Below are 21,447 nucleotides of genomic sequence, written 5' to 3'. Positions count from 1 at the left end.
GCAACAGCTTTCCCATCGCGCTGTTGATTGCTTACGCGGCGCGATCATTGTTTTCATTTCGATATCGTCAGAACATAATTTAAGGTACGACTGAAAATTTTCCAGAATAACTTACGATGTTACCTTAATCAATTTCAGTTTGATATGAAAACTATGATGTGTTGTTAGATAGTTAAGTATTCTTATAATATGTTCCTTTAGTACTTACTTCCTGTATATAAGTAAGCTCGTAGTACATTTTAGGAATATTTGTGAGAAAAATATTTTGAATTAAATAAATTATTTTCTACATAAAATAACTTTTAAAAGGGTCGTAACTAGGTCTGAAAGATAAAACGTCGAGGTGAGAGATGTTTTATGTTTTTATTTAATTTTCCTCCAAACATAAAGTATTAAATTAATAACAATTACATAAATATCGCAAAAAAATGTGTGTCAAAAAAAAGTTGTTACAATGTAACAGAAGAAGAATAATATGAACTTTAGGAACGGAATCTTTATACGTAATGCTATACAAAAGTAAATTATCCTTGTCCTTCTTTGATAAATTTTATCTTCGTTTCACTGTCGTGCTGTATTCGTAATTGTGTTTTCCCCGGCAACGCAAACTCGCATGCGACAATCCGAACTATTCATCGGAAATGTCGCATAAGAAATTGTCGTTTAAGAAAAAAATTGAACAATTAGTGTGCTTTGCCTTCGCTCTCGTGGAATATAGTGATTTAAATTCAAAGCCGGGAGGTGTAGTTAATGAAAATTATTCATCTCGAAACATCATTGTGTACACGGTACACTAACTATAACTACGTGCGAGTAATGCGTGATTATACGAATAGTAAACATCGTTCAATTTTCACTTTCAGAATTGTATTTTCAATTATAATTAATTACTTTACGTTACTAAAAAAAAATTGGATTCACAGACAAATATCATTACACAGATTGGCCAGTCTTTTACTACCCCAGCAAAAGAACAAGCAAGTTGTGTTAAGACTAGTGATTGGCCTTATAGCGAAATGAAATTTTTAACTTGCAGGTGAATTAATATAATAATTATTTTATATAAGTTAAAAATAATAAAATCCAACTGGATAACGTGGTTATCTTTATAAGCAATTGTTAATAATATTAAATATCTTTAATAGTATAAACTTTGAGAATAATTGCAATAACAAACGAATAAGAGCGAACGGAAACGAAAGTAAAAATGAATGCGCCGATATAAATAAGAAGTAGGCAAACATGTGGTGTGAGGAACGCGGCTAGCGAACGCGGCGCCGGCGGTTTCATCTAGGGAGAAAAAGTGACGGCGAGACTGGAAACTTCAGAGGTTCTGACCGAGTATTGTCTCAACGTTCCCGCCAATTGCACTTCGCATTGCATTTTTTCCCCTACTTCTTCACTTTCTTCTTATGTACACTTTCTAGGTTTCATGGAGAAATGTCCACGCTTTCTAACGTAACACTAGTGCAAGTTTTTCCCCAGTAAGCATTTGTAATGAAAACGAGTTTATGTTTCTACTTAAGTTTGCACGTTTGTTATTGATGTTCGCTATTTTTATAAAGCCTATCTCTCGCTTCTATCTATATTGCAAATCAAACGAACTTCATCTGATTGTAAAGGGTCAAGTACAACGATAGCGTCTTTTGATTTATTTCTCTTTGTAAGTATTGTATCATATTTAGGTCGCTTCTCTGTAGGCCCGATCTGGAAATCTGCATAGACGGATGCCGGCGCTATTAGATATTGTAAGTTTCTCTCGGGTCGGTGAAACTTTCGGAGTGAGCGAAGTGTGTCGGGGCGCTGCTCGTGCCGGCACCCGAGGAAATGGGTCCGCGACAATAAACTATAAAGCGTGTCTATGTGGGCCATCGCAGTGTCGCAGTCGCAGGATATCTGGCTCGCTTATCGCCGAACGCTATGCAAATCGTTGGGAACTTTCTTCCGGCGCACCAAATGCCCCGCGGCCATTGTATCGATTTCTCCCGCACGCGGTCGCCTATATTGCCTTTGTTCATGTATTTACAAGTAAATCCGATAATCTATTTAATGTTCGCTAAGGTAGTTCACCGACTGATTAAAAAACAAGTAATATAAATGTAGATAACGTTTAATGGTTTTTATCGGAATATGGGATTTGAACATTTTTTGCATGAGAATGGTGTTTACATATTATATTCATAAGAATCGTGCACTTTTTCTAAATTTTAAATTTAGACTTGAGATGTCGTTTTTAGGATTTGTGAATGTTGTTCAAGTGGAGGTGAATGAACCGCTTGTCAATTAGTCGCTCTAGTGTACTTTCTCATTTGGGCGATTGTGGTCGTGGGAGAGCCGAGGCTGGCGAAGAGAGGCGCGGGCGCGGGCGGCGGAGACCACGACCCGCGCAACACGCCGCCGCTGCGCCGGACTGCGGCCGCGCACCGCGCACCAGCGCTAACCTACTTGGCGAACGTTGATCTCTTTGTTTGTAAACATGGCGTCGCCGGCGCCGTCACCGCCCTGTGCACTCGCTCAACCATATCCCACTCGTTTTAGTTCGAGTTCCGTAGATATACTATTTTCGTGTACCTACTCGTCTCAATACACTGTTGTTTTCTCTCAAATACTGTATTAACCAACGGAAAATGGTAAAAGAGAAAAGCAAAAATAGAGAAATTCCTTAACTTATTAATAATATAAGAATAACTAATACAAACAGTTTTAATAAAATGGCATAAAAATATTTCTTATGTTTAAACTGATAATTGTATTTCCTAAAGTGTGTGATGAACTATGTTTTGATGTACACTGTGTTTTTAACACTTTTTTACTTAAACGTATAAAAACATTACTTTTTCGTTTTGAATAAAACAATACGAATGGTGTGTTTAGAGAAGACAAATGACAGATTAAACACCTCGTTGGATATGATATGAGTATTGACAGATTGGATTGCTAAGACAATTTGAACAAGGCACGAGTACATTTTGCTGCCCAAATATTACATTACATTGTTTTCACATGACAGCACTTTGTGCGTATAGGTAAACAGTGCGCGCGATCTGACCCCAATACTTGAACATTCATCCACACGACTTCGGTACACGCATCATTGGGCGAACGAATCTTTCGGAAGATTACGGCTATATACGATTATCATAAGGCTACGCTTTATTTTATTTTATTTTTATTTTATTTTTATTGGGATAGTAAACAATTAAACGGTTTTTATTGTTTATTTGATTGTAAGAAAAACGTGCACTTAGAGTCGGCGTACATGACCGTCAAGCTCTTCGACCCTCACGCCTGCCATTATTATGTAAAGTCTGCTCTTAGCTCAGAGCGAGATCCCTTCACATTGTCAAGGGTCATTGAACCGGTACTATTCCCGCGAAGAATGCAAGGCCATTGATGGCTCTGGCCGGCATCAGGGAGCGCTTGCGGCGCCTGACTCAGCCTCGCCGCAACCCATTGCTACATCGTTTGAACGGACAGGCAAATATTACGAAACAACTTTTGGCACATTTCAAATAATTTGCTTAAAAACTGCAAACATACTACGTAAAACTTAGTCATTCTAGTTTCACGGATTATTTAATACAAAGATTAAGATTGAATAAACAAAAAACATTATATAAGAATATGTATTCACATGATTATCTTACTAATATTATAAATGCGAATGTTTGGCTGGATGGATGGATGAATGGATGGATGGATGTTTGTTTGAAGGTATCTCCAGAACGGCTCAACAGATCTCGATAAAATCTGACATAGATGTAGATCATAGTCTGGAAGAACAGATAGGCTACTTATTATGTTTTTTTTTTCGCGGGAACGGAGTGGCGGACGACAGCTAGTAGTTTATAACTTAAAACGTACTGGGGAAATTTTAATATGCAAACTTAAAAACGTTTATGTTATCATTAGCATTCATAGCATTAGCCCATTAGCATTGACTAGAGAGACTTTACTTTTATTTCTTCAAGAAGCATCAAGATATTTAAAGTACAATTTTTCGCACCGGTTAAAATGTAGGAGAAATTAAAATGTCGTGGACGTAAAATAATTGTCAACTGAAGATTCTGATGCGCAAGGGTATTAAGAATGGAAGCGGAAAATGTGCACTTTATAAATAGCTTGATACTTTCCTGGTGCCTATAAATAGACGTTTTATCCATGCGCTCGTTAAACATTCCAGGAATCCTGTCGTCTATTGTGCAACAGCTGCCCATGGCAGGGTAAAAAGCCTCGGTTTCATTGCCCCTGGCCGCAACAACTTGGTCTGTTTCACGGCCTTTAAAATAAAGAAAAACGACTCGTATGGTGTGGGCATGTATTCTAGACGGTACTTGCTATAGTAAAGGATGAAAACGAATAAAATAATGTGATACGTTCAGTGGCCCTGGGCGGAGTGGACGACCGCAGCGGCGGCCGGCGACTCCGCGGCCGCCGTCGCCGAGCCGCGTCGAGTGCCATTGAAAGTAAATAGAGAATAGAGGGTCGCTAAGATTGATCTGACTCGCCGCGCTCATTGACAGCGGCCCTCATTACAGATCCCATTGCTACGACCAGGTCTATCGCATTTACAACTGCACTCAATGTCTATAATTACGAAGTGCCTTTTATTCAACGTTTTCATTGCTATAATATTTAAAATCTATAAAGGCGGCTTTCTGTACGAATATCCGTATGGTAAGGTTCTCAAAGTTGGTCAACTTCGTCATGCGGTGGCAAAACTGATTGGGAGATTTCACATTCCTTCTTAGTATCACACATGAAATGCAGATTTCATCACAATATTTTCCCCAGGCCGTTATTGACATATTAAATTTGCAATAAAAAATTCAATGAGTAATTTCTTTGTTTGTTAGATCTTCTAGATTGAAATTTAAAATCGCTTGTAATAGCCTTCATTTATATAATTTACTAGACATCAATCGCGTAACTCGTTTCTCAAAAAAGGAAATAAAGTAAGTAAAAAATGAAGGACTTCGTCATAAAGATAAAAGCATTTGCGTGTAGGTACCTAGGAAACAGCTGTAAGCTAAAGTTGCATATTATCTTTTTATAGTGGAAAACGGATTTCGGCTTGTGCCTTGTCCTGTTTAATCCGTTTGACTCGATAAAACGTAAATGTCCTTTTAAGTGCAGTTGTGCGGGCGTCTACCTCTTGTTAACCTTGCATTGTGTCAGTAACACTGGCGGCGGATAACTGTACGGTGCCTGAATGAGAATAGCAAAAAGTAGGGCCGCGTGCTATCAGCTCCCATCAGACCTTCCTCGCATCACGACCACGCATTCCAATATTTAATTAATATCTATTATTATAACGAAAAATAACAATATTTTTAGACAAGCTTGTGGATAGAAACGGTTGCCACAGCGACATAAAGTTTTATAATGTACCAAATGCAACATTGTTTTTGTTGTAACAACGCATAATTTTCTTATCAGTCAGAGATAAATAAATATCAACATTACAATGATCGTTTATAGTTAAGTGACATTACCACGAGTATGATACGATGTAAGCTCAAAAATATTTACTTTCCGAGTGCTTTGATTTGTCATCGGTGTAAATTCCGGATAGTGAGTAATATTGGCTTTATCTTCACTTATTCTAGAATGTTCTATTTTTAAACCTAAGGGTGGTGTCAGGGTCACAATAATTAAATTATATTTGCTTGCTAATAAATATGCTCGCATGTTTTTAATCAATTAATAAATAAGTATTGATCCAAACTGATTCGCTTTCACCACTTTTTAGTTCCTAATAATATACCGAGACAAGTTTAAGGCCATTTATTTCTTAACAATGATAATAACACACATAAAAAAAATCAGTCGAATTGATAACCTCCTTCTTTTTGAAGTCGGCTAAAAATGAAACCACTTGCACCAATATGTCAAGTAGATATTCCGATACAACAATAAAGAAGTTTAATTATTTAATACCAGTATGCAATGTGCGCAGACAGGTGAATAAGTTATCGCCCATGTTATTAACATCGCTTTGAATATTCCTATAATTTGTATAAGGAATAAAGGTTTTGAAAGTGGAAACATATGCGCAGTGGAAACGTGTCCGACAAGTCTGCTGTCAGGTGGACGTCGATGCGTGATGGACTGCGCGGAGACCATTAATTAAGATAAGAGTTGGTAAGGCGAGCAACACGCACTGCACTCATTTATTATTATTCTCCAATGTATGTCAGTAATGCGTCTCATTTGCTATAAATAAGCTCTTACGGTGTTCCAATTATTATCTAAAAGTCAACTGAGTAGTTGATTTAACAACTATCAAAACTTTATTTTAATTGGTAATATTTATGTCCTTATTTACTTCTTAAGTAATGTCGTTTACCTTAGTCTCAGACAATAACAGTAGGTACCTATGTTCCAGCTATTAATATTTTACTTTATCTCGATACCAGAACGAAAACAAAACGTCTGTTCTTACTTTTATAACCTATGTATGCATTCCGCATTTATAGACACACTGTACGGTATACTGGAATTATTGGAGCATATCTCATAAATAAGTTTTTTGAAGTTATGTTGATGTTTTTTTCGGTTGTCAGAGTGCCACAAGAGAGTGACAGAGTGAAACAAAATCTTCCGCACAAAACACTTAAATACTTTGTTTTATTGTCTCAAGTTGAATGACAAGTTTTTGCGGCGGTTACAAAGTAATAACTCGTACAGGTAAACAATTAATTAACAGCGTTGATTATGATAGACTTAAAGGTCTCGACACGATCTGTAAAAATCTGTTAGCGTAGAATAGAAGGCAAAGAGCGCGTGTTGATTAGTTATTTCTGTTTGTAATAATGTGCGGCACGTGGACAGGCTAGTAAGCAGTGAGCAATGAGCATTAATCGGTACTGCCGGTGCTGAGATCGTTACGATTGGTCCGATAACAGCAGCGCGGCCGCTGACCGGCCTTCACACTTCGCGTCGCTGCGCCCGCCATTGCGAGCGACCTCGCTGTCCGTCTCACACTCCACCTAGCTAGGGCTCCCATTAATTATGAGCATATAACGAGGACAGCCTTAACTGCTTCACATATTGTTGTACAGAATTCTAATTTCATGCAACAGTGTTTTGCTACTTTTTTTACAGCGTGACCACCGCTTATCTCGAGGATGGACGACGATGATATAAAAGTGGTTACAATAACATGATTCATAATTTACTTTTCGTCGTTGTGGCTTAGTGGACTAAAATACTTTGAGGATTCAAGTATTTTGTTAGAAATATTTTGTATAACGGCCGGGGTGGCTTGCAATCAGGATTATTATTAATTGAGATCACTTGTAGGTGGTAGAGGGTAATATCGGATTCAAGTAAAACATTCAAAGACTTCACAAACTGTTATTGATTTACAAAGCTCATGTAAGAAAAAAAAAATTGTAAAGCAACGATCCCTATTTCAAGAGTGATAGACGTCCAGTGGATATCATTCAAGAAGTCTCTTCGAACGCCTCTCGGCGGCGCATATGTTCTAATTTCAATTTATTCAAATTGATTTCTTCTTCTGATTGCGACATATATATAAATATACTCCGTCCGCGCGAGACTAAAAAAAAACCTAATTAGTAGCCTATGCGTGCTTGCTACCAGACTATGATTTTCATCCAAATTTCAGCGAGATCCATGCAGCCGTTCTGGAGATACCTTCAAACATCCAAACATTCGAATTTATAATATTAGTAAGATTTGAATATGGCCTCATTATGCATTTATATGAAAAATAATGTAAAAATTATTACTTTGAAATAACATGTTCAGGAGATAAGAAATAAATTGTATGGAAATTCACATGCGTTTTATATATGCATAAATCATGTAATTCAGCGGCGCAGAGAGTAGTTATTTACTTCAACAACCCTTGTAAAAAGTTCAAGGTTTTCTTGTGAAAATCTACAATACAATATTAACAATTGCTGGTTGAAAACAAAGCGTACTAATACTTTAAACAAATAAATGTGGTCGCAATGGTCTTTTAGTTGTATTTTTACAATAAATTGTACCCTGCATTAACATTTACAAAAATACTAATTATAGGTTTCTGAGACCAAAATACCCGCTTTAAACATATTTCTGTTTCGTCAAAGATAATGAGAGGTATAAATGTTTTATACAGAGGTTTTAGTCTCAGAAACTAACGGTAAATGTTGGTAAAAGGTATAATAACTTTATCTATGGTATTGTCACTTCAAGAATCCTTTACAGTAACGACATCGCATCTACAAGCTCTTGTATCCTCTATTAGTTTCATTTTAAGTAGGCAGGTAAATGTACAAGAAAATACTTGGAATCGATCGACCGGCCAAAACCTTGGGTAACAATTTTATTATTTGCTGTTTTGACATTTTAAATAAGCGCTAAACGTATTAAGTGCAGGGAGACTGGATGGCTGGGTTTATCTGCACCGCTATTTAATGTGTGTACATACAAAAATATCAATTGCACAGAACATGCGTTCATTTCACACCGTTTAATTTTTGACATCACCATTGTAGTTTTTTTATATAAAAAAGAAAAACTTATTGGCTTTTTTTTTTGTTTTATACAGTCGTATCGATAAAAAACTAGGAACATTGCGTTCGATTATGGAACTGATATTAAATATCAATTATGCCTATTTTTCTTGACGTAAAAGTCAATTCAATGTAGGTATGGATAGTTTAAAAAGTTCCCCATGTTTAGTCAATGATGTGAAAAATCAAAAACACTCAGTTTTTCGTTTATAATACCAGGCTACGTCACGTCTTTCAATAGCCAAAAAACGGAATTGTAAAGATATTCACACCTGAAAAAAAAATATATAAAAAATAAAAAACAACAAACAGGTCATGAAAAATTACAAATAGCCAAAATTTTATTTATGGTACTTTTCGTAACCTACCTGGAAGTTTGTAGGTAGCAAGTATCGCAGGTAGAATATCAAACTTACTTTGAATTATTAAAATTTTACTTGAAAATAAAGGAATAAATTGAATTCCAATTGATTGAATAACAAATTTTGGTGAAGCAAGCTGAAAGACGAGCGCGGGCAGCAGTCGGCGGGCGGCGGGCCACGTGACGACTGGCTTCGGTTGACTGAGTACACAGATAGGTGTCGTGCCGGCAGCTCCACAACGCTCCCACGTCGCGTCTTTACTTGCTGTGACATCATTCTCCTCAAGATCGTGTACCACCTGCGAACAAACAACAGGTTAGTGTATTAATAAAATTTGTATCATCATTAGTAAATATATGAAAGCAAATAATTTCCTTATTCTCATTTGACTTTTGAGCGATATCACGCGAACTGTCAGTTGTTTATGTTGGTAATACTGTCAAAGATTAGATATACGTTCGGAAGTGACACTGTCAAAAAACGTTGTTATGTTTTCAAGTTTCAAGTTGTAACAAAATTATATATTTGTTTAAAATGAAAGTAGATAATATCTAATAGTATGAAATGTTTTAGATTATGTTTAATTTTTTCGACATTACTCGACTCGACAAAAATTTGTATGGAGCTAGTGTATTTTGTAAAGTATTATTTTTTTTTGTAAATAAAATGTGTATGTACGTTCTGTACAAACTAGTGTATATTATCTAATGACGGTCATATTGCATTTTTATAGTATCAGCGTTAATCTTCTCGCGATAAAAAACTTGGATAAAGTTGAGGCCATATAGCGAACATTTATACTAACGTAAATATTTACTTTTCAAACATTTTGTTCCTTATTTGGCACGTAAACGAGTCTTTTATCTTGGTCAATGTTTAAAACGGGTGATAATCTTTTTATAAATTACGATATAGCATTAAAATAGCTAAGAGACTAAGGCTCTTCGTATACAAAGCAACGTAAATCTTTGAAACTCGGCGATTTTTGGCGCCAAGCGACTTACGCATTACAATGTCACACAGGTACGCGTTGCCGACATTTGTGTTTTTAGCGTCCAAAACCAGTCGCTCGCAATCGCTGTCAAGATCGTTGTCAAAAAAGTCGCTATGATTTTCAAGATGGCTGAGCAAATCTAGACAGTTAAATGTAGTTAGACAACTTGCGTCGACGATTCAACGTTGTGTGTACGAAGCGCGCGCAACGCGATATTCGTGACGCAAGCGCGCAATATTACGTTCGAAGATTTACGTTGCCTTGTGTACGAAGGGCCTAACGGGTCTTGTACATGTGTACTTAGAGATTAAATTTATTACTCTATGCTAATAAGACTTTTTTCTACGAGGCTTTAACTAACAAATTTTTCCATTAACATTCCTCATTATATTTCCATTCCAAATAACATTCCCGTGTGTACAATTCTAAATGGGAAAATAATAAAAATCTAATTCGATTAAATGTTTCAACAACCATGTAGTTTCTTTCATCTTCTAAATGATAATATAATTTATCCATTAAAACTAGTTTTTTTGCTTGTGTTTTAATTATTCTGCAATACGGAAAATACTGATAGCTTTATTAGTTAAGTGATAAATATTCAAGAGTGCTTGCTGAAAACCAAATGAAACGAAGGATTCATTATTAACGGCTCGTCATCAAAATTGAAGACATATTTAGCGTGCTTACTGCACCATATACCTTCTCAGTTGGTGAAAGTAGAATAGAAGTTAAAACTGTTTATTTGTGTAATTAAAAGCTAATTATCTCACTAATAAAGGAATATGGATCAAAAGAAAATATTTATTTCAGCACAAGATGGATTTTATATTTCTATGGCTAGTTACTTTCGTACTTGGATTTTGGATCTGTAAGAAGATGAAGGAATGGCGCAGCTTACCTCCAGGTCCTTGGGGATTACCCATTGTGGGATTCTTGCCATTCATTGATCGGAATCAGCCTCATCTCACTTTAACGAAGGTCGCCAAACAATTTGGCCCAATATATGGAATATCAATGGGCAACGTGTACACAGTAGTGTTGTCCGATCATAAATTAGTTAGAGAAGCATTCGCAAAGGAAGCATTCTCTGGACGAGCTCCACTTTATTTGACGCATGGTATCATGCACGGAAATGGTAAGTTACACATAACAATAGAAAAACGTAATACGTTCAGCTGTTACTTTTATCATCATAAATATCTCATAGCACAATGGTTTGATACACTTTATCATTTCTTTTATTTTATTATTCTCATTTTAAAGAATCACAACTTTGTCAAGAACAGTATTTCAAGTCATTTTAAGTACCGTTTACAGAGTAATGCTAACCTGATCAATCTTTTGATGATATAAAACTTAATTTCTTAGTGCTATCAAAATCAAGGACCTGACCATCGTACAAAAATCTTAAAAAAATTAAGTTGTTAGGAAACATAGTTCCTTCATATATTGTAATATTTTAAGGTATAATTTGTGCTGAGGGTGGATTATGGAAGGATCAACGTAAACTGGTGATGATGTGGTTGAAAAGCTTCGGTATGAGCAAGTACAGCGTGTCCCGCGAGAAGTTGGAGCGACGAATCGCCGTCGGCGTTAACGAACTACTACAAGTATTATAACTACTACTAATAACTAATACTAATAACTAATACTACTAATAACTAATATTATTAAAAAAACATGACAGACAAACGAACAAAAATATTAAAACTTTATTTTTTGTTATCAGCAACGTAAATAAATCATGTGTTCATACAGACACTTCAATTTTATTAATGATAATGTATATGTTTAAGTTTGGTGTGAAATAACATAGAATAGGAAGTTCGGAACTAAGCTATATAGTAAAGAAAATCTGTGACTTACCCTCTGAAATGTTATAGGTTGATTCGAATTAATGAATTTTGAAGCATTGTATCAGCCGAAATTCAATTCATACGAAAAAGAGTCTGAAGTCAAATCGTAAAAACCTTTTAACATGTAGAATAACCAATATTAAAATTTTTATTACTAATATTATGAATATAGATGTACATATATACACTTTCACGTAATATGCGTTACGTGCCAAGTCTTAATTTCGTTTTTTTTAATACTAACTTTTTGTTAGTATTAAAAACACCTATATTATTTCTTGAAAGTGACCTTTTAATGGCACTGACAAATGTTACCGAGACTCACAGCAAAAAAACACGATCCCCACTTTTGTTTTTATAATGCGCTTGCGCACAAGGTAGCCGTCACTGTGGTGCGATGCTTATTTAGCAATATTTTACATTTGATTCTTCGGGATAATACAGCTGATTTAAATTTTAGAATGTCAAACAAGCTTCTGGAGCCCCAATTGATCTACCATCTATGCTAAAAAATTCACTGGGGAACGTTGTAAATGAGATTATATTTGGTTACAAATACCCGTCTGACGATAAAACATGGAAATGGTTCAGACAAATACAAGAAGAAGGCAGTCATGAAATGGGTGTTGCCGGAGTGGTTAACTTTTTGCCTTTTATTCGGTCTGTATACTAATAATTTAAATTTGATAATATGTAATATCTATAAATATTAAGATTTAGATTTTTTGTCGCTGATAACCCTATTTTTAATTTTAGATTTTTTTCACAATCCATTCAAAATACGATGAGAATTCTAATACGTGGTCAAGCCCAAACTCACGCTCTTTATGCAGCTATTATTGAAATGCGACGCAAAGTTCTAAAAATTGAAGCTCCCGAAGGTGCCAAATATCCCTTACATGAAAATCTGTTCAAACAGCATCCCAAAGGCTTTATAAAATGTATAAAGTACAGCAAACACGCGTCAGAAAAGGAGGAGCATTACTTCGATCCCGAAATTCTTATACCGACAGATGGTGAATGTATTCTAGACAATTTCCTCTTGGAACAAAAGAAACGGTTCGACAACAACGCTGAGACTGCAAAGTACATGACAGATGAACAGATGTTTTATCTACTCGCAGACATGTTCGGGGCAGGCCTTGATACTACGTCGACTACTCTCGCCTGGTTTTTGTTGTATATGGCTCTGCACCCGGAAGAACAGGTACAGATCTTTATGTACCTACACTTGTCACCTAAGCTCTTTATTTTTAATTAAATATGTAAATTAATTTCTCAACTTATTCATGCCCTATTGTGACAATGTTTTTGCAGGAAACTGTGCGTCGTGAGATCTTATCCGTTTTAATTGATGATAATGATAGTGATTATACAAAGTTACCTCGTCTAATGGCGGCCATTTGTGAGACGCAGCGCATTCGATCTATAGTGCCCGTTGGCATTCCTCATGGATGCACTGAAGTAAATGTTTTTCTCTAAGCTATGCCTTTTTGATATACGTATTGCTAAATTGGTTCTTTATTTGAACTTGAGATATTCATATTTTTTCTTTACACTGTTTCATAATTAGAAATAATTAACTACAAATATGGAAACAGGAGTACTTACTTTAGGAGGAGTAGGATACTTTAGCCCTGCACGTACTGTTCATAGTTTATAAAGTTTGTACCTTAACAACGTACTTATGTTAATTTCAGGATACATATTTGGGCGAATACAGAATTCCGAAAGGCGCTATGGTAATGCCGCTGCAGTGGGCGATGCACATGGACCCTGATGTTTGGGAGGATCCCGAGGAATTTAAACCCAGTCGGTTCTTAGATGAAGACGGAAATTTATTGAAGCCGCAACAATTCATACCTTTTCAAACAGGTCATTTTTATTTTATTCTTTTTTAATAACGTCTACATGGAATTACATCTTTTTAAAGATTCCAAATTATTTTTGCTATAATGTGGTTAAAAGTGACGACATCATTTTTTCCAGGTTCACAATTTGTCAAGGTAGTAATTATTTTTATTGTGTTAAGTGTACAGTATATACACATATATATGTCAATTTGTTCATTTATATTAGAGGATAGACAAAAGACAATCATTCATAGTTCGTTTCGTCGTTAGTTTACTTCGTTCCTACAGACATTTTAACAATAAAGTATCAAATTGTATCGTCACTCACGATGTCTTAGATATTTTCTCGACTTGTTTAATATACGAGTACTAATTACATAGTTATCATGATTGTGTTAATTTAAGTTTGGAAGGTGTATTCATTATTATACTATTTATTATATTATGAATACACGTAAAAAGTTTATGTTAGACACAGAAGTAAATTATGTTACATTACATTTACCAGTCTGGTGCTTTGCCACGGCTGGTCTAAATGTACTTTAAGTTGGGTTATTGTGACCGCAGAAGGTTGGAATGGTACGAGTCATCTTGTTTAGTGCTTCATTATTACATATTTAAACTAAATAAGTTTAAGAAAAGATAGTGTAAAGTTTATAAAATATGCAACGCTATAAATAAAAAATAACGAACAATTCAAACATTAAAAGATAAATTGTTAAGGTTGCAAAACGATTATAGGCCTATAATTTTACTCGTAAATGCTGACGTTCTTCAAAACTTTTACTTCTGATTGCATAACTAAGTAAGCGATATGAATTTTTTCTGCAATCGTACGGAAGTTATAAGGCCTATTTTCTAAATTAACTGACTTTTTATATACTGTTACTCGCGATTAAGCCTCTTTAGCGAATTGCCTTTCGTTAAGCACGCTTTCTTATTAGCCTCTCTGCCTTTCACATTTGGTGCATAAGGAAAGTAAACAGATGTTGTACATATCTATAGTACCTAATTCCTAGCTTCGCTCGGAGAGATGTTAAAGATATCCCAGGTTAAGTATCCCAGTAAGTACTGATAATAGAGTATTAGCCAAATAATTTTTAAAATAAATAATATAATCTTTTAAATCAAGATATAGTTGTTATAAAGGACTATATCTATATTTTTAAATTGGTTATTTTAGTTTGTTTATAACTTTATATGTAACTAGCTTTTACTCGCGACTCCGTCCGCGCGGAATAAAAAATAGAAAACGGGATAAAAATTATCCTATGTCCGTTTCCTGGTTCTAAGCTACCTGCCCACCAATTTTCAGTCAAATCGATTCATCCGTTCTTGAGTTATAAATAGTGTAACTAACACGACTTTCTTTTATATATATAGAAGATGTCACTTCTTCTTACTAATATTATAAATGCGATTGTTTAGATGGATGGATGGATGTTTGTATGAAGGTATCTTCGAAACGGCTTAACGGATCTTGATAAAATTTGGCAAATATGTAGAACACAGTCTGGAAGAACACATACACTACTATTTTATTAAATGTCGCGTGGAAGGAGTCGCAGGCGACAGATAGTTATTTATAAGACTGCATGACGTCCTTCTTTAATCATTCGTAATTTACTTTATCACATTTAATAATAAATGTGTCAATGTCTGTACCTCTATGTAGGTTTATCTTGTTAAATGATTTGATGTTCTTTCTACGAATATTATGTAACTATTGCTAATAGCATAATCTGAGTGTTGCTGTTATAGTTAATGTTGATTTCTTAAAAGGTTATTTTTATTTTAGGAAAGCGAATGTGTCCGGGAGATGAACTTTCTCGTATGATGTCGTGTGGTTTGATAACCCGTTTGTTCCGCCATATGCGCGTACGATTAGCCGATGAACCTCCCACTGAAGAGGAAATGCAAGGCACGGTCGGGGTCACAATGACGCCGCCAAAAAAACTGTATGTCTGTGTACCGCTTTAGGTCGGTACAGTCACGAAGAAAAGTTTTATGCGTGCTTAATTAATGCATTTATTATTTTTAGTTGTGTGTTTATTAATAAAAATAAATTGTATTAAAATGTGTTTTATTATTGAACCTCTAGTTAGTTATTTATTATTTATATTTTATTTCAAGGAGGAGGAGAAGGTTTAATGAAAATGGTTTAATATTTTTGCGAATTCATTGTTTATATTTAATAAAAAAACTACATTTAAAATCACTTAAAAATAAGCGTTATTTACAAAGCGTAACAATATAAATGGTACTTTTATAGTATCGGGCGGAGTAATAGCAAACTGCTATTAGTTACAATTGTAAATTTTCCTTTTATATGCAACTTTGTTGCTAACAAACTGTGTTTTGAAAAACAATTTAATGAGTCATTCGAGTTACGAGGAAATAACAATATAGAACTTACAGAGACGTTAACTGCCGCTCTTAGACTAGTTGTTGGTTCTACACTACCATGGAATGTTTCCACATATATTACGCATGATAGGTACAAAATACATTAAAACTATTAAAAAGATGAACACGTTGAAATCTTAACAAATACAAAATCATATGCAACGCAACCTGAGATCACATTCAACTGAAACACTCACACAAATGGTATGTACCTATTAATAAATAATGATCTAGAATAAACAATTATTTTGGTATAGGAAACTAGACTTTAAGACTTCGACAAATCAAATATTCTTTATGTAACTGTTCCATACAATGCATGCGATTGAAACCGTTCTCACAGATCGCAAACTCATAATACTGCAGTCGTAAGAATTCATAATCTCAACGATGGGAATTTACTGTATAATATATAAACTAAAATAAAAAGGTCGGTCTATATGTAATTGAACACTTTATGCACAGCCTCGACTATCGCTCCTGCGATATCATCACTTATATAATAAAAAACTTAATTTAATTGTCATCGATACGCTCTAAAACGAGTGATCATTGAATACTGGTGGGTATGTGGGTTTTTCTGGCAAACATGAGCGTAACTAGGGTGTTGCTAAGACTTCGCAAATTCTGAAGCGCTGTAATATAACATCGAGATGGTGCGTGATCGAAATATTGTAGCGTCGAAATCATTATACATAGCTATCTAGTAAATATCCTAGGTACGCCCATGGCGGCAATAGGAGCTGTTCTAGTGAGCTCCGACATGGCGCAAATGGGGATGATCGGGTGCAAGATTTGCCGCGTTTATCAAGCGTGGCAAGAAGCGCACGCGGAACGATTGCGGTGAAATTGTTGCTCCGACCGTACCTTCCAAGGAAGGAGGAGCAGCACCCGCTTCCATTTGGATGTCGAACTGGTGCATGATGGTCGCGAAAAACATGAACATCTCCATACGGGCGAGAACGTCACCTAGACACATTCGGCGACCCACTCCGAATGGCATGAAGAACTCCGGTCGCTTAATTCTGCCGGCTTCGTCGATGAATCTGCTCGGGTTGAACTTGCTCGGTTCTTCCCAGAGGGTGGGGTCCATGTGTACGCAGTTTATAAGAGGTACGACTTGAGAGCCTGCAGGGATCCTGTAGCCGTTTAGGTTGACATCCCTGTTAAGAAAAAATATTTAGTTATCAAACATGTAGTGAAGTAGATAAGGCACCATTTAATCATTTTTGTTGTTTTAAAATACTTACTTTGTTGGCGAGTGTGTAGTCGCGAGAGGTACGATGCTTGACATCCGCAACGTTTCCAAGATTGTTGATTCTGTATATACGAGGTCTGGCATATCTTCAACTGTGATAATACGATCGCTTCCGATAACGCTATCCAATTCCTCTTGAACTCGCCTTTTGACTTCGGGATTTCTAAGCATGAACACAATCATCCACAGCAACGAAGATTTGATCGTTTCCATACCGGCCGAAAACAGGTCACTAAGAATTTGTTTGATTTGTAGTTCTGAAAATAAATTCTAGTGTTATTTTTTTTAGTGAGAGAGAGTTTTTTTTTACAATTTTGATATATAGGATTTTAATAAAAAAACACAAAATTTGTACCTAAGAAATGGGCTTTATTGAAAGTAGGTAATGTATACATACCATGATCTCTGCCTTCAAAAAGTTCGCCTTCTCTGCCTTCATTCTTCGCTTTTTCAATTTCAATAAGATAAACATCGATAAGATCTCTGGCGTTATCAAGATCGAGAGTGTCGCGATGCTCATTTATTAGAGTTTGATAAAAAGCAAACATTTCTTCACGATTTCTGGCAACTTTCTCCTGTGCAAGTGCCTTTCCGGGTAGATACTAAAAAGGATAATATAAATTAAATAATTTTATTTTTAAACGTAAATTAAGTGAAAATTCAAGACGAAAATAGTAATAATAAATAATAATACGAAAATAATAATAGATAAAATACGTACGTTGTATAATGGAATGTATTCTCCGTAATGTATTTCGCCAAATAGCCGCATGCCCTCTTCAATGAGATGGTTTAACCTCTCGAAGCGTAAATCGCCGTGACTGAAGCGTACGGACATCGTGATACCGCAAATTACATTCGATACGACCAAAGCGAGCAACGGGTTCGCGTCTACGGGCGCGCCTTCCGTGCGTTGCAAGTTAGTTATCAGCTCGTAAACTTCACTCTGCGAATTAAAACGATTTAATTAGTATAACTGTTATTTACGCGCCGTTAACTCTTCGTTGAAATTTTTGTATAAAAATTTCACTTTTCTTTGCCTCGCATACTGACCTTAATTCTACTTTCCATGATTTTCTTGCCGTTGCCCATGTACGACATACCGAATTCGCGAAGCTTTTCATGTAGGAACCGGCGTTGGTTTTTCCACAGGCGGCCCTCACTATTAATGATACCTGCACATAATGAAGCGTTTATTGACATTGCGTTCTGCATATGGGCTCTGCGGGGACGCGAGCACTCGGCCTTCTTATCACTTTTTACATCACATTGATAAAAAATCTGCACTATTGTGTTCATAAATATATGAAAATTGTGTATATAATTTTAAATGTTTATAAGATAAAAAAGGTGGAGCATATTGAATTACTGCATTAAATTATTCTAATTTCGATTCGGAGTAAAACTTACCAAGACCATCCAACGTATGCATGAGTGGTGTGCTAGGGCGACCGGTGAACTCTTCGCGACGGAACGCTTCCCTGATGAGTTTGTAGTCGCAGAGGACGACCGTCAGTTGGTTGCCCAGTCGAGCCGAGAACAACGGACCATAGTTTCTCGCGAGTGACAGGAACGTTTTATGCCGAACACCAAGGAAGGGCAGGTAGCCCACGATGGGAGGTGCCCACGGGCCTGGCGGCAGTTTGCGCGTCTCCCGGATCAGGACCAATAGCCACGCCGTGAGGTACACTAGCACCACACCCAGCACCAGAGGTAACGTAGCTCGCGTCGAGCTGTAGCACACGATCTGCCATAGCCCCCATAAAATTCTAGAGTTTGTGAATATTGATAACATGTTTGCGGCTTTTATTTAACGGATAAAAAGAAAGACTCTACGTATATTGAGATACGGAACGAAACATTAGCGCGCAGCGTAGATCGCGACGATAAGTGGTGAACGCTGCGTCGTGATTGTATATCGCGTGCGAGCGACTCTTGCGCACTGGCGCGCCGCTGGCGTGGCCTTGCCAATAAATACGCGCGGGGTGGCGCGCGCGCAGGCTCGTCCCACCGGGCCTCCTCTCTCCGCCGCTTTTCCATCGCTCACCGCTACGAACCGCGTAGCGTTCTCTTCGTAGACCACTTTTGATTTCAGCAACGGCGGAAATTTAATAAGAGAAACTTGCGATGTAAAATCATTTTTTCAAATTGAAACTATGGAAAATAACTTAAAGAATAAAATAAATTAATAAAAATTCTGAAACAATGTTATATTTAGCAAATACGAAATGCAGTGCATGTCTCGATTATACGATCTGTGCATTGTTAGACACTTGACTTTGATGCTGACCTCCCAAAAGTACGTACAAGAATGCTTATTGATCTCAATTCACGAGCAGCGTTAAATTCGGCGAGGGGTGAGGGGTGCGGCGCGGTGCGGGGCGCGGGGCAATCGAGGTCGCGCGGGAGTGCATGCAGATGATAAGATTAACGAATTGCGTAAGTTGGCGCGAGGCAAGGTGACGGCGGGTCGTCGACTCGTACCTAAGAGCCTTGGGCCAAGTTCTACGCTGTTTGACTTTTAACTAATAATAAAGTAAAAATTTATTTTATTTATTTTTAAAATGTTTCTGGGAACAAATAAAATTGTCTGCGAATTGTTAATTTAATATACTCTTTTAATAAAACTAGTTTTTAGAACTTTTAGGCTATTTATGCTGTGGTACTATCGAGTTATGTCACAGATGGGCCATCTACATAAAATCAACAGTTTTTTACTCAGAACTTATAGAACCGGTTTAAATGTAAAATTTACTGACGGCTTGCCTAATGAATATTGCCCGTAGTTGGCAGATTCCTACATTCTATAGTTTGATCGAGGGTTATGTTTGTCCTTATAAGCTCCTGTATATAGACTTTATAAATGTAAAATAATTATAATTAGATAATTACGGACGTCGGCATTCATCACTGCTTGTTTTGAAAATACGTCCAGTATCTATTTGGCAACCATATAAATGACTGAGCTTTTAGTCCACAATTATTAGCAGAGTGACAATCAGACGTTGCTAAGTTTGGTAATGCAATACTTCTGCGTTGAATTTCACCGGTCGTACCTTCCTGCAACTGATAATGCACCTAAACTTCCACTTTTGATACAAATAGTTATCTGTTTATCTTAGTTTTGTATTGTAACTATTTTAATTTCGTCACACTGTCTAAAATCAGTTCATTTAACTAATATAACATAGATATCAATTTATCTTACTAATATTATAAAAATGCAAAAGTTTAGATGGAAGGATGAATGGAAGTTTGTTGGAAGATATCTCCGGAACGGTTCAACGGATCTTAATGAAATTTGGCAAAGATGTAGACGATAATCTGGAAGAACGCATAGGCTACTTATTAAGTTCTTTTTTTAATTCCGCGCGGACGGTGTCACGGGCGATAGCTAGTAAGGCAATAAATTTATAACACATCGTTATCTAAAATTAAAACAATAATTGTATTGCAAGTTTCGTTAGTAAGCCAAATGATATGAAATAAATTTATTCATTAATATTTGTGATATAAAGTAAAATCAACTTCAACAAAGTAACTGCGATAAGTCAATCTCTGTGTAGTTGACTGCACTACAACACGGCGCCGGATTCTTTCTTATACATTTTGATAATGTTTTTTACATACAGCCGTGAGTTTCCACTGCCGAAATATATATACAAGAACATATTGCTATCCTTCTTATTTGCTTCAAAATATATATGTTTTCTTACAGGTGATAACGGCGTGGATACAATTAGAATCATCATTAATTAGTGTTAACAATTTATTAGGAGAAAGTTTTTTTTTAATAAAGATTTATTACAACATTCGCTGTCGCTCGCGATTCCATCCATTCTTAATTAAAAAAAAAAACTTAATAAATAGGCGTATGTGTTAGCTATAGTAGATGTCTAGGTCAAATTTCAGCGAGATCCGTTTTGCCGTTCATAAGATACGTTCATAACAGACATCAATTAATTCATCTAAGCTTTCACATTTATAATGTTAGTTGTAGATATTGTTGATGGAAAAGTGTTATTTACATAATTATTAAGTAAACAATTAATTAAATAAACAACTTTGCTCGTTAATTCCACTTTGCGTGATTTTATACATAAAAGATATAAAAATTAGGTCATGGAAATATTATATTTAAATGGAGCAGTCGAGTGCAAATAAAAGTCAAATATTGTAATTGTTTA

At 36.0% G+C, this 21,447-nt stretch overlaps 2 protein-coding genes across 2 annotated transcripts; one reads left to right on the top strand and one right to left on the bottom strand.

Moving 5' to 3' along the window:
• The first annotated feature begins 9,003 nt into the window (after nt 1-9,003).
• On the top strand, nt 9,004-15,604 carry LOC106718535 (cytochrome P450 306a1). Its single transcript, XM_014512649.2, has 8 exons — nt 9,004-9,205; nt 10,698-11,022; nt 11,352-11,497; nt 12,204-12,403; nt 12,500-12,950; nt 13,061-13,207; nt 13,444-13,618; nt 15,395-15,604. Exons 2-8 carry the CDS (start codon nt 10,704-10,706, stop codon nt 15,574-15,576), a joined length of 1,620 nt encoding a protein of 539 aa, XP_014368135.2. The 5' UTR covers nt 9,004-9,205; nt 10,698-10,703; the 3' UTR covers nt 15,577-15,604.
• Nucleotides 15,605-16,528: 924 nt separating this feature from the next.
• On the bottom strand, nt 16,529-19,323 carry LOC106718533 (cytochrome P450 18a1). The gene is made up of 6 exons (XM_014512648.2): nt 18,671-19,323; nt 18,314-18,435; nt 17,982-18,206; nt 17,658-17,862; nt 17,253-17,517; nt 16,529-17,165 (listed from the first exon to the last, which is right to left on the bottom strand). Exons 1-6 carry the CDS (start codon nt 19,053-19,055, stop codon nt 16,751-16,753), a joined length of 1,617 nt encoding a protein of 538 aa, XP_014368134.2. The 5' UTR covers nt 19,056-19,323; the 3' UTR covers nt 16,529-16,750.
• Nucleotides 19,324-21,447: the final 2,124 nt, after the last annotated feature.

The sequence above is a fragment of the Papilio machaon genome, chromosome 4, assembly GCF_912999745.1.
Source record: "Papilio machaon chromosome 4, ilPapMach1.1, whole genome shotgun sequence".
Taxonomy (NCBI): Eukaryota; Metazoa; Arthropoda; class Insecta; order Lepidoptera; family Papilionidae; genus Papilio; species Papilio machaon.
Note: the sequence above shows the minus strand (reverse complement) of the source record. Positions and strands in the feature narration are given on the sequence as shown.